General features: G+C 48.1%; 2 protein-coding genes across 2 annotated transcripts; both read right to left on the minus strand.

The window, feature by feature from the left end:
• Nucleotides 1-1,373: 1,373 nt before the first annotated feature.
• LOC134083397 (putative nuclease HARBI1) lies at nt 1,374-2,345 on the minus strand. The gene has a single exon (XM_062539725.1). The coding sequence runs from the start codon at nt 2,343-2,345 to the stop codon at nt 1,374-1,376; it is 972 nt and encodes a 323-aa protein (XP_062395709.1).
• Nucleotides 2,346-11,172: 8,827 nt separating this feature from the next.
• LOC134082929 (E3 ubiquitin-protein ligase NEURL3-like) lies at nt 11,173-13,638 on the minus strand. Its single transcript, XM_062538984.1, has 4 exons — nt 13,524-13,638; nt 12,201-12,707; nt 11,903-12,082; nt 11,173-11,764 (listed from the first exon to the last, which is right to left on the minus strand). Exons 1-4 carry the CDS (start codon nt 13,549-13,551, stop codon nt 11,610-11,612), a joined length of 870 nt encoding a protein of 289 aa, XP_062394968.1. The 5' UTR covers nt 13,552-13,638; the 3' UTR covers nt 11,173-11,609.
• Nucleotides 13,639-14,366: the final 728 nt, after the last annotated feature.

Raw genomic sequence — 14,366 nt, forward strand, 5'->3', positions numbered from 1 at the left:
AGTGTTCGTGAAAAAATTAGCCATATCTGAAATGCAATATTGGCTTTCAATAGCCTATGTCATTTCATATTTAATTTGTGTAATACAGTTGGTTTGATATCCAAACTATATGCCTAATTAATTAGACTAGCCTATAACGGTTTTAATTGTTATAGCCTTTACAGAATTAGGCTATAGGCTGGCTTGCCTTGCATCGTATAGCACACTGACAGCCTGCCTACTGTCACTGAAGCTAGGCTACTGTATGACCCTTAATAGTGATGCATTTCATTAAAGAGTATAACTAAACATGGCAATATTAATGTGTTAACATAGCCTATGTAAATTCATCGCATGGGAACCGAACCCGAGAACACGCAAACATGCCTCGGATATGTCCTGTCACGCTGCGCATGACACCATGAAAGACGTAGGCCTACTTTGTGCAGTGCCGCAAGATTCCTTGGACCACACACAGATCAAGTTCAAACAATGTAGGCCTAAGTTGCATAATTTTCAGAAATTCATTTAAACTAGCGGATAGGTAGCCTTAATCAATGCTTACAACACTGTCGGAAAAAAAGTTTCTCCTTCTATTTTTTAAGTTGTAGGCTACAGGTGACGAAAGCACAGGTTGACGGAACAAACGGTTTGGGACTCGTTTTCCGACTGGTGTTTTTTATTTGCAACACAGATTGCCACCGACCAGGTTAGTTCAGGGGTGCGTTTCTCGAAAGCATCGTAAGCCTACGATGATCGTAAAGTCCCTCTTACGACCGTCTTAAGATTTGCCGACTGTTTCCCGAAACCATCGTAGCTTAAGAGCATCGTGAAAACACTCGTAGATCTACGAGTGATCCAGAGTGCTCGTTACTGCCTAAGAGCGTCGTAACGCATATGCCTCAGTGGAGTCTCCAGCAGGAATATCAGTGACATTACACGTGTCTATGGAATGTCACCGAACTTCCTGCTGGTGACTCCACTGAGGCATATGCGGCAAGACCTCTGCAATATGCGTCTAGACACTGTATAAAACTGACTTCGCTTGTGCGAGTGTATAGGCTATGTTCTTAGGTAGTCTTAGGTGGCTGGTGCAGTAATTATTCATCAATGTTGTGAAAGTGTTATTATGTGTCCCAAAAAGGAGACGGAAGGAATATGACGGAAAAACAAAAAAAATAAAAAAATAAAATAAAAAAAAAAGGCCTATGAAGTGGCCAAAAAAAGCAAAACAGGCAACAGGACAATGGGGCGGAGAACAAAATGAGAGAGTTGTGCAGACGGTGTAGGAGAGAACTTGGAAGGGCAGTGGGGCAAAAACATAGGGAGGATGCAAGGTGTGCTGGTGGTGATTGGTGACAGTGCTCTGTGGGGAGGGAATAACCAAAAAAACATCAAAAAAAGGTGTGGATGACATCACGGCGGGCCTCAAAACCAGCCCGATAGTGTTGAGGCTGGTCATCGGGACGTCCCCCCTCGTGTGGCACACCGGCAGCCTCCTCCTCGTCCTCCTCAGGCTCATCCAGCTGAAGCCCTGCCCGCACGGCAATGTTGTGCAACATGGCTGTTACACAAATTACCGCGCAGGCCTTGGCTGGACTAAAGAGGAGTCCCCCGCTGGATCGGTGAAGACACCTGAAGCGCATCTTACACCGCCCGATGGTGCGCTCGACAACGCTCCTCGCCAGACGGTGAGCCTCGTTGAAGGCTCGCTGGTGGTCGTCCTCAGGGTTGGCCACAGGTGTGAAGAGGAATGGCCGGAGAGGATAACCACTGTCGCCGAGGAGTCGCCACTCACCCCTGGACGCAGTTGCCTCCCGGCCAATGGTGGACTCCCTGAAGATGAAGGAGTCGTGGGTGCTCCCGGGCCATCTCGCTACGACGTCGAGGATGATGCCTCGGTGGTCACACACAACCTGGCAATTGATGGCCGCGTAGCCCTTCCGGCAGATGTAGATGTGACCATCATCGTGGGGTGTCAGTATGGGAACTAACGTGCCATCCACCACTCCAGTCACCTGCGGAATATGGTGCGTGCGGAAAAAATGCCCCTGTATCCCCGTCATCTCCTCTCTCGTGGGGAAGGTCAGGTGTTCAGGTACCAGGCGCAGCAGGCAGTCGGTCACCGCCTGAACGGACCGTGACACCGAAGCCTTGCATAGGCCATGGCCATCACCCACGACCTGGAGGAAACTCCCTGTGGCGAAGAATCTGAGGGCGGCCAACAGTTGCGTTTCCGCGGTGAGCGCAAAACTCCTCCGAGTTGAGCGTCTCAGGTCCTCGCCGGTGGCCTCAAGGAGTTGCCTGATAGCCTCCCTCGGCAGCCTGTACCTCTCAATGATCGCCCGATCATTAAACACCTCCATGGGGTTGTTATTCGCCCGGAGGGTAGCGTTCAGACGCACAAGGTCACTCCGGGGACGCCTCTGCCTCTCTCTCTCTCTCTCTCTCTCTGTCGCTCTCTCTCTTGCGCACGGAGCGCGAGCACTCGCTGTCTCCCAGCCATGGTTTGCTCTGCCGGCCTACATTGTCGCTAAGTATATGTAGGTTCGTATAGTAATTACAAAAACATGCAGATGATTAAAGATAATTGATGTGGAGGCTGTGAGGTATCATCTTGATGTAATCACATGCGCAACAATTAAGTGTATGTGGCCAATGCGTACGTCTGCCAAATAAAATGTAATTACACACACTGGCTTATGTGAGGGTATGTGTACAGGTTACACAACACTGCACAGGTGACTCTGATCCTGTGAGCCATCAGGAGTATGTGTTTGACATCAAGGTACTTGTGTGTCGAAAATGCAAACGACTCATTTGTCTAATTCCTCATGGCAGGCAGGCAATAACGGTTGTCATTAGTCAAGGTTGTGTTCTGCATGTTCTTTATGGCTCAGACACATGCAACAAAGGCAGCATCATTACATGATTAGTGAAACTGTCATGCGTTTTGGCTTTAACAACTGATGGTTCACATCTAAAACCTTTACAATTAAGTCAGCATTTAGCCCCACACTTTTCAATGGGAATAACTTCATCATACTTTATGAACATTTCACACCGATTACCTTACACCTTCTAGGTTCTTAACAACTACTTATCCTCAGGAATGTAGAATAATGACAAAGAAAGCACAGGCTGTGATGTACAATTTTTTTTATTAATTGTTGGGCTCACTTGGACCATCTGGAAAGAGAGGAAAAGTATTCAGGTGAAATGGCATTTCCAAAGTAAAGCCCAATCAAAACTGTTTGGCTCATTTCTATCAAACACACAATCACAATAGCACACAATTATGAATCACCTTGCTGGTCAGCCACGACAATTGGCACCGAAATAGTTGGCCGAGCCAACTTCTCCTCCTCCAAGGCCACCTGTCGAGCCAACAGGTGCAACTTGGCCCTCTTCAGAGCCAGGACCTGCTCCTGATAAGTGGCATCGCGTTTGGAGGCCTCCCTTGCGATGCCACACAGCTCCTTCAGCAGCTCCAGCTTCTCCTTCTCCAGCTGTACCAGGTCCTGGCTGCACTGGCAGGTGGCAGCGGGAGCAGCAGGACCAGCAGGAGCAGCCGAAGGAGCTGCAGCAGGAGCAGGTCCAGCAGGAACTGCAGGAGCAGCAGCAGGAGCAGGAGAGGCAGCAGCAGGAGGGATGTTGCAGGGGCTCCTGGATTCCTGGGGTGGGAATGGTGGTCCTGCTGAGGTCCCTGGCTGCTCATGGTCGATGCCCCCCATGACATCTATGCCCCCAGGGATCCCCAGCGACGCAGTGGTCCCCAGGATACCCAGGGCCATCTCCTCTTCGGGGGTTAAGGGAGGTGCTGCGCTGCTGCCTCCGCCTGTTGCAGCTATCTGCTGCCGTACAGCAGCAGCTTTCTTTTTGGCCAGGCTAGCGAAGTCCTGCCACTTCTTGCGCAGATCGGGCCCTGACCGCAGAACCCCCGTAGCAGCTGCCAGGTTCTCTGCGATTTGTGCCCACACCTTCTGCTTTTGCTGATTGGTGTGGGCACCTTTAAATCGATCGAATATCACTCGTTTGTGCGCCTCAATTTCCTCGATGAGGAGGCGCACTTCTTCTGGGCGGAAGGCCTGCTTCCGTTTTCTCTCCATTTCGTCCAAACCCCTCGGTGTTGATTGTGGCCATTAAATAGGCAACTCTTTCCACGTGACCAATTACAACTGATTGAATACATTTCACAGACATTTTTTTTTTTTTACGTGAACATGTTTTTGTGCAACGACATGTGATAACGGAGAGATGCGTTAGTCATTTCAGAAGCAATTTATTGTTTTACTAAACAATTTGTCTGTCAATTAAATGTTCGGGACGTTGAGTGATCCGTCTGGATACAGGAGGCAGTTATGTGTTCGCTCAGCGGAGGTTTGCTTTCTCTGAGTGCTCTGTAAGTGAGTTTGATTGTAAGACATGCATAGCCAACCTGTTAAAAGCAAAGCAAGATTTTCGGTTTGTTCGGGATCTGACAAATAGATTTATTTTACAATTATACCACTGCTTGGTCAAATTTCCTATTGTGATGCGCTGTTTGGAACGTGCATTATTTTTCTAAGTTCCCTACTTTTGGGCTTATTACACTTGAATATTAATTCGCCAATGTCAATGTAACGGTAAAAACAACAACGTTGTATCTAAGACAGCGGCAATATAAACGAAAGTGATAGTAACAGTGGTATAAGCGGGATAATCAACTCCGCGCCGTGCGTTTATAGGAAAATAATGCACTTATCGAAGTGTAAAGTCCCCTCCGCCTGCGGCGTCGGGTCCTTATTACCACTTCGAACGTGCATTATTTTCCTATAAACGCACGGCGCGTCGTTGATTATCCCTTACGTATAAATGATTTACTTTCTTGAATTTGTAGGCTGGAATGAATCGCGGCAAAAGGTTTTACTGCCGGGAGAAGAACGTCGCCTATAGGCCTAGTCCTATTATTTTCTGTGGGCTAATATATTTTCTGCGACTCGAAATAGTCAACTAGCCTGCTTGCGACGTCTCTCCTCAGCGAGTCACGTCACTTTCACTTACTTTTATACCTAGGCTGTATAACATTTAATGTAGGCTATGGATATCTATAGATAGGCTACTCAAAGCTAGCCTATTCATAACTGTTTTTACTATGTGCATATAGGCTACAAAATGTGCTCGCTTATGGCAAATTTTGATGAAAAGGAATGTTTTGCAGGGGATGCAGTACCCTCCGCACCCACTTCCCGCGCCCTTGACATCTTCGTGCTTCCGTGTCTTTTTTTCAACAGAGTTGCGAAATATTCAGCACTGCTTCGGTGGACAGCTCCCCTTAAGAGCATCGCAAGAGCAATGCACGCGCGTTCACGCTACGAGCATGTTCGGGAAACAGTAGGCAAATCCTAACGATCGATCTTAAGATGAATCGTAGAAAACCCTCGTAAGAGTGTCTATCTGTCACGACGCCACCAGGTTCTCCATCAGTCTCTACTCCTCGTCACTCTGCTCCAACGATCTCCCAATCTAATTCCCCTGTCTACTAATTGCCCAATCATCCTATCCACTTTCCCAATAATCCAATCTCCTCTCTACTACTCCCCAGCACCTGCAGCCAATCCCCTCTACTACTCCCCAGCACCTGTAACCAATCTCCTGCTGCCCATTTAAACCCCTGTCACCCTGCTCTCTCCGTCTGGCCTCTTCAACGGAGAACCTTACTCCAGCACATGGACTGCTCCTTGTTCCTGAAGCTCTGCTCCTTGTTTCGCGAAGTGCCTGCTACGTCCCAGGTTGTAGAACTTTTATGTTGGACATTTTCTATTGGAAATCTTTCTGTTGGACGATACACTCTTACAAGTTTGGACTGCCTTCTTATTCTGATGATCTTCTGAGCGTTAACTTCCAAGACCTTGTTTATTTCTCCTGCCTTGGTTCATGTTTGAAAATTAAAACAACTTGATTGATCATAACCTTGTTTCCTGAGTCTGTGTGCCCTGACAGAAGGCCAGACCAGGCAATGGAGCCTCAACCATTAAGAGCTGACCATGTGGATCCCTTCCAAGGAATGGTGGACAATGCACGTCAGACCCTTTCCAACTCTGCAACCGTAGCAGCGGCCACCCCAGCACCAGCAGCAGCCCCAGCTCCAGTGGCTCCCCCAGCAATGATTCCAGCAAACGCAGTGGTGAATCCATCACCATATTCTGGAACCCCGGAGGCATGCAAGGGATTCTTGTTGCAATGCTCATTGGCCTGGGAAATGCAGCCACACCGATTCCCTACAGACCGATCACGAGTAGCCTATATCATCTCTCTGCTCTCGGGGCGTGCCTTGCAATGGGCTGAAAGCATCTGGAGACAAAATGGCCCCACAACAGCATCGGTGGACAACTTTGTGGCTCATTTCAAAGAAGTCTTTGACCTACCTGAAGGTGATTCCTCCACCCAGGCCAAATTACATGCCCTGAGGCAGGGCAAGAAGTCTGTCTCTGAGTACGCAATCCAATTCCGAACCTTGGCTGCCATCAGTGGGTGGAACGAACCTGCACTACTCACCGTTTTCAGACAAGGGTTGGAACCCTCTCTCCGTCTCCAGCTGTCCCCATATGATGATGCCATCGGTCTGGAAAGATTCATTCAGCTCGCCATTCGAGTAGCCAATCGCCGAGAGTGCTGTTTCAAGGACCTCCGCCATCCCACTTCAGCCTCTGTTCCCCAAGTCGATGATGGAAATGCAGCTGCTGGGACCGAACCTATGCAAGTAGATTCTCTGCGGCTCACCCCAGCAGAGCGCCGGCGGCGCATGACCCAAAATCTATGTCTGTACTGTGGGTCTTCTAGCCACTTCATCACTAGATGCCCCACACGGCCACCACGACCCATGGTCGGTATCGTGAGTACTCCACTTGTGCATTACAAACCATTACTCATTGAAGTTGCTCTGTCCAATGCTATGTCCACCTACCCAGTCTTTGCTCTCCTTGATTCAGGGTCAGCCGGGAACTTCATTTCCGGGTCCCTTGTCCAGCGTCTCCAGCTCCAGAGGACCCACTGCACTGCCCCCCTCGACGTCCACTCAATAGTGGGTAAGCCCTTAGCTCGCAAGCGGGTCCAATATCACACAAATAACCTAGTGCTGCGTGTTGGATGTCTACATGTGGAGAAAGTTACCTTTTATATCCTTGAAGATTCCACAGTCGATCTAATTCTAGGACGCCCCTGGCTTATCCAACATGCACCTGTGATCTCCTGGTCCACTGGAGAAATACTTCAATGGGGAAAGAAATGCCATTCCAACTGTTTCCCAAAACTTCCTCGCCCCAGTACTCAGTCTCCAGTGTTGTCACTCAATGCCACCACCATTGAAAGTCCAGGGCAGAGTCGTCCAGTAGTTGTCCCACCTGAGTACTCCTCATTCAGTAATGTGTTCTGTCCGCGCCGTGCATCTCACCTTCCTCCACACCGACCCTGGGACTGCGCAATCGACCTGGAACCTGGTCAGCCCCTACCGCGAGGAAAGGTCTACCCACTCTCCGTCCCTGAGCAAGAGGCAATGAAGAACTACATTGAAGAAGCATTACAATTGGGATACATACGCCCATCTAAATCGCCAGTGGCTTCTTCCTTCTTCTTCGTGGCTAAGAAGGATGGTGGACTTAGACCCTGCATTGATTACCGTGCACTCAATAATATCACAGTGAAGTTCAGATATCCTCTTCCACTTGTTCCGGCAGCTCTTGAGCAACTGCGTGATGCCAAGATATTCTCCAAATTGGATCTGAGAAGTGCCTACAATCTAGTCCGTATTCGCCAAGGTGACGAATGGAAGACTGCTTTCGTCACTCCCACCGGTCACTATGAATACCTGGTGATGCCCTACGGTTTGTCAAACGCACCATCAGTTTTCCAGGGGTTTATCAATGAAGTGTTCAGAGAATATCTCAATCTGTTTGTCATGGTTTTCATTGATGATATACTCATATACTCATCCAACCCCACAGATCATGTCAAGCACGTCTCCCTGGTCCTGACGAAGTTGCGTGAGTTTCAGCTCTTCGTGAAGGCTGAGAAGTCCCTCTTCCACCAAACTGCTGTTCACTTCCTGGGCTATGACATCAGCAACCACGGAATCAGCATGGACGACCAGAAGGTGAAGGCGGTCCTCTCCTGGGATGCTCCACACACAGTCAAGGGACTCCAACGCTTCTTGGGGTTCTCAAATTTCTACAGACGCTTCATCCACGGCTTCAGTCTGATTACAGCACCCCTCACCTCTCTACTCCGAAACAAACCCAAAAGCCTATCCTGGACTCCTGAAGCCTCAGAGGCCTTCCAGAAGTTGAAACAGGCCTTTGCATCTGCACCAATCCTCCGCCACCCAGACCCTGAGAGGAAGTTCATCGTTGAGGTGGATGCATCCACCACTGGTGTTGGTGCGGTTCTTTCTCAGTGCCAAGGTAACCCTCCTCGTCTTCATCCTTGTGCCTACTTCTCTAGGAAGCTTAGCCCAGCAGAACGTAATTATGACATCGGAAATCGTGAATTACTTGCCATCAAGCTAGCCCTGGAGGAGTGGAGACATTGGCTTGAAGGATCGAAACACCCATTCTCAGTCCTGACTGATCACAAGAATCTCCAATACCTCAAAGAAGCAAAACGACTCAACCCCCGCCAAGCCAGATGGGCCCTCTTTTTCACTCGCTTCAATTTCACCATCAGCTACAGACCTGGATCACGTAATCCTAGGGCAGATGCACTATCAAGACTTCACCATCCAGAGGAGTCCAGTGAGCAACCCGAACCCATCCTACCAAATGAGTACATCTTGAGTCCCATCCTGTGGTCCCTGGATGAGCAGATGGCCGCCGCCAGGGAGTCTGATCCAGCTCCACCGAATACCCCAGCTGGTCTTGTCTACGTTCCCCGACAGCTCAGAACTCAACTCCTCACCTCTGCGCACTGCAACCCCGGCACTGGACACCCCGGGGCCAACGCCAACCTTACGCTTCTCCAAGATCGCTATTGGTGGCCTGGCATGGCTCGGGAAATCCGCAAGCTTGTTGCGGGATGCCCAGACTGCGCAATGTCAAAAACTCCTCGTCACCTCCCTGTGGGGAAGTTGATTCCTCTACCGATACCACAACGCCCTTGGTCACACCTTGGGGTCGACTTTGTCACAGACCTCCCACCGTCCAACGACAATACCTGCATCCTTGTCGTGGTTGACAGATTCTCCAAAGCCTGCAAACTCATTCCACTCAAGAGTCTCCCCACGGCAGCTGAGACAGCAGAGGCCATATTCACTCACGTGTTCAGAAATTATGGCATCCCAGAAGATGTGGTGTCGGACCGAGGGCCCCAATTTATTTCCCGCTTCTGGCGAGCCTTTCTCCGTCTGATGGGTGTAAGCGTGAGTTTGACATCAGGCTATCACCCCCAAACAAATGGACAAACGGAACGGAAGATTCAGGAGATCGGCCGGTATCTTCGAACCTACTGTCACCGGCACCAAGACACCTGGAGTCACTTCTTACCCTGGGCCGAGTATGCGCAGAACTCTCTCCGCCAACCTTCCACTGGCCTAACACCATTCCAATGCATCCTTGGTCACCAACCTCCACTGTTCCCCTGGACAGGAGAATCTTCCGATGTCCCTGCCGTTGACCGCTGGTATCAGGAAAGTGAGAGGGTCTGGGGAGAGGCGCACCACCATCTTCAGCGGGCTGTCAATCGCCACAGTCGCCATGCCAACGTGAGACGATCTTCAGCACCAGAGTATGAAGTGGGTCAAAAGGTGTGGCTGTCCACCCGGGACATCCGAATGCGTCTCCCATGCAAAAAACTCAGCCCTCGATACATCGGCCCCTTCACCATAACTCACCGGATCAACCCTGTCACCTATCGGCTCCAGCTCCCTGCTAATTACCGAATCCACCCCACTTTTCATGTGTCTCTTCTGAAACCCTTTAACTCACCTCTCTCTCCTTCCTCCACAGAGCCTGGTGTCGCTGTCGATCCCCCTTTGCCGCTTCTCCTGGACGAGGGTCCTGTCTATGCCGTCCACGACATCCTAGACTCTCGGCGTCGCAGAGGTCGGCTGGAATACCTGGTCGACTGGGAGGGCTACGGTCCAGAGGACCAATCCTGGGTGCGCCGATCTGACATCTGGCACCCATCCCGGTCGACCAGCCCCCCGCAGCCGTGGCCGACCGCGACGCCGTGTCACCTCGTCCCTGGAAGCGGCTCCTGAAGGGGGGGGTAATGTCACGACGCCACCAGGTTCTCCATCAGTCTCTACTCCTCGTCACTCTGCTCCAACGATCTCCCAATCTAATTCCCCTGTCTACTAATTGCCCAATCATCCTATCCACTTTCCCAATAATCCAATCTCCTCTCTACTACTCCCCAGCACCTGCAGCCAATCCCCTCTACTACTCCCCAGCACCTGTAACCAATCTCCTGCTGCCCATTTAAACCCCTGTCACCCTGCTCTCTCCGTCTGGCCTCTTCAACGGAGAACCTTACTCCAGCACATGGACTGCTCCTTGTTCCTGAAGCTCTGCTCCTTGTTTCGCGAAGTGCCTGCTACGTCCCAGGTTGTAGAACTTTTATGTTGGACATTTTCTATTGGAAATCTTTCTGTTGGACGATACACTCTTACAAGTTTGGACTGCCTTCTTATTCTGATGATCTTCTGAGCGTTAACTTCCAAGACCTTGTTTATTTCTCCTGCCTTGGTTCATGTTTGAAAATTAAAACAACTTGATTGATCATAACCTTGTTTCCTGAGTCTGTGTGCCCTGACACTATCCATCGTTATCGGGAAACGCACCCCTGAAGCATATGTTACCCCAGCAACTCAGCTGAGATTCCTGTTAGCGGGAGTAATGGAACCGAGCTCTCTCTAAAATTAGCGAGGCTTATCAAAGTTAGCCGCGATTTAGGCCTACGGTTAGCTCGCTTGATGGAATACCCCCCTGGTATGAAACTCTGACTGTAATTATTGACCTGTTAGTGTTTTGGATGAGAAAATGTGCAGCCTCTTGGCTCCACTACTACGTGAAACTGAGACTTTACGGCAAACCAGTGTGACCAGATTAAACTGTAATGTCCAATGAATGTGCTGTGAACCCTCCCTCCATTTGGCTTAGCAATAAACAATCATAGCCACATGTTAAGTCACAAGTCAAGTCATGATTTATAAGTGGAATTTACATTCATAGATACAGTATACAAGCACCAAATTAAATATTAATAAATTATTAACACAGTAAATACAATACGTTATCATGTCAACAGTTCATATGATACAGAATAACAATTTCTGCATTGTCATTAGAACTTCATTCAAGTAACCTTGATCAACTATTGGAAATACCTTCCTAGCGTCCTGATTTCACAGATATATTCATAAATATAAAAAAGTGTCAAAATAAATGATGAAAATAATGTTTATACAAAGTACAAACATGTAAACAGGTAACATAATAGACAAACCAAATGTTGAGTGCAAAATGAGTGCAATAACAGATTACTGCTTGAGGTAGAGTGCATATAGCATCTTTCAAATGTGTCTGGACTGAAATCTGTCAATGTCCTCATGGAGCTTTGTGCACCACGGCAGCTCCACATCCAGCACTAGGAGAATTCTAGATCTTCTGCCGACACAGTGGACATGTGCCGAATTCTTGAAAGACCCTGTCAGCACAGGGAAGGCACAGGCAGCGATGTCCACAACGGGGGGCCAGACAAGCTTCACGGTCCAGACACACCGAGCACTCGAGGAAGTTCTCCTGCCTGCACCCTGGACGATAAAAGAGCTGTGTTAGACCATTGCCTGACTCAGAGCTTGCGCACTGTATAACAATACAAGTTCACGCCTCTTTTCATAATGCCTGCATGATCTCAGAGCAGAGGGTCTTTGTGCTGAATTGATACTGACCTATTTTCTGAGAGTTGTTATTGTTACTTTGATCTTCTTGATGCTGTTCCAGCTTAATTTCAGCAATGGCTTTCCTTTTCTTTAATTCAGGTGGAGTATCTTCATAGCCACATTTAAATGTGCTATCAGGAATGGGGCAGGAGGATGTTTTGATAATTCGATTCAAATTTCGTTCAGAACCTGGAAAAAAGAGACAAAATCATGATAATCAGACCACAGCTCAATGACAGTTAGACTCACTGGTTTCAGTTGGTCCATCAGGACGAAATGACTTCAATATACACTGTTATAAACTCACCGAGTAAAAGCACTGTAGTGGACTGTCCATAGACATCAATAATAGCCCAGAGGGGCAGAGAGGGGTCCAAATCAGTCTGCTTACAGAATTCCACACTTCGAGTGGATGTCCTGTACCACATCACTCCATTTTTATCCATCCAGAAACTGACCATGGTACCAGGTGGGCAGTAACGTTGCGGCACCGGCAAAGCCCAGTACCCGGGCTTCTCTGTGAGGTCGGGAATGGCCAGCCGAGGAAGTGGTCCGGTGGTCGGGGATTCGTTGGTGAAGCCGATCCGCACACCGCCCTCCCAGGCTAGAAGGCTGCGCTCCACCTGGATCCGGACCTTCTCTTCCGGCTTCACTGGGCGACTGCTGAACACCAGGCCGTCCCTGAAGGTCTCCAGGTCTCTCGAGGCCCTGCAGTTCCCATGGCTGAGGGTGATCTTCTTACCCACGGCCCCAGGGTGGAAAGTCAGAGGACCCAGGCAGGTGAGTCCACAGACATGGAGGTCCTTGGTCCTTTCTGATCATTGAGAGAAATTAAATAATAAAAGAACAGAAAGGAGATCAGATATGTCAATGCCTAAAGCTCTCTTACAACTGAGGGCCAAATCAAACAACAGTATGTTGGCAACAAAAAGAGGTGAAGTCCAACTAACCAACTAAATACTGTTGTTTGGATTGTATGTAATGTCATCAAGTGTGTCCTGATCTTATCTTAACCTTTTGATGTAATGGAGATAATTCTCCTTTGATACTACTCTGCTCTAGCTCTATGGGGAGAGGAGCCTGTGTTTTCTAAACAGTTCCCTGTTGACTGATTCCTATGCCTAACACTCTTTCCTTGTCACCTTCCAATCAAGCATTACAAAACATTAGCATCAACATTAACATCAACATTAGCCAAAAAAGGTGATCGTGTAACCTTCTCAACAAGGCTGAACAAGAGAGTGTCTTCATGCTCATTGCATTAGTCATTTTTTTGGGGAAATCCAGTCACTATTAAGCTGCTGCACCTTCTGAATACCATTTCAACTTCACTTTCACAATCTGCCTGTGTTTACTGGCATAGAGCCAGAGGAAACTTCCATGATGCTACAGTTACTGCCTCAACAGAGTCATGCTGTGCTACTGTGGACTGTCAACTGTCTAGATACTATAACCCTAGTTATTATGGCCCTCATGCATAAGGTTAGATCCACAGTATCTGCATCTGTATGTGCAAAAGAGTTAAGGTTGGTGCTTTTTTAAGATAGTGCTTTGGATGCCCTCCAGTAGCTTCAGAATTTTCAGTTGTAATGAAAGAGACAAGTTTAGCTAATTGTATAGAAATTCTTACCATTTACGTTGTTCTTGTTCTGGCTCATGTTCTCTTCTTCATTAAATTCTATATAGTTTTCAAATATTTGTAGTCTCCTGAGATCTTATCAGTCACAGAACTTGTCTTGTTATCTGTTGAGAGTTTTCTGTTTGAATGAGCTCCCCCTCTTTTATATTCTTGATAAACCACACAAACGCACGTGCCCAGAGATTTGTAAACATTACTCATCGTGGGAGAGGCAAGCAGAAAGGAAATGGGAGGGACAGTTGAGAGAGGAGGAGTCGTCGTTGGAAAAATACCAAGATGTGCTTGTGCGCATGCGTCTGCCTTTTTCTGTTTGCCATTGTGGACATGTGTGCTGATAAACTTACAAAGAATCTCAGGCTGCTGATTTCTTAAAACCATGTGCTTTCATGTCATGGCATTTTACTCCACATCTTCCAGTGCCTGTAGCATAAGATCATGTATGACAACATGGAAATCTCTATATTCACAAAATAGGCCTACATTGTGGTAAATAAATCATTGAGAGAAGAAAAAATAAAAGATGAAAAATGATGATACTATCTCCACTAGAAATTATGACACAATCTTCATGAACTCATGCAGAGCTCAGCTCATGTTGATCAAATTGAAAAATATAGACATACAGTAGTCAGTCAACAAACTTAGTTGTGTTTGGTACTGTAGCGATATTACCTACAGACAGAGCTATGCTCTATTGGATGATTGATTGCGCCATATATGCCACAAAGCATGGCGGGTATTATATGTAAGTGTCTTACCGCCTGCAGATCAAGTTTGAGTCACGACTGCTGTTGACAGTAAATGGTGCGGGTGGCTCACTCTGTCATCTGAGCA

The sequence above is a fragment of the Sardina pilchardus genome, chromosome 6, assembly GCF_963854185.1.
Source record: "Sardina pilchardus chromosome 6, fSarPil1.1, whole genome shotgun sequence".
Lineage (NCBI taxonomy): Eukaryota > Metazoa > Chordata > Actinopteri > Clupeiformes > Clupeidae > Sardina > Sardina pilchardus.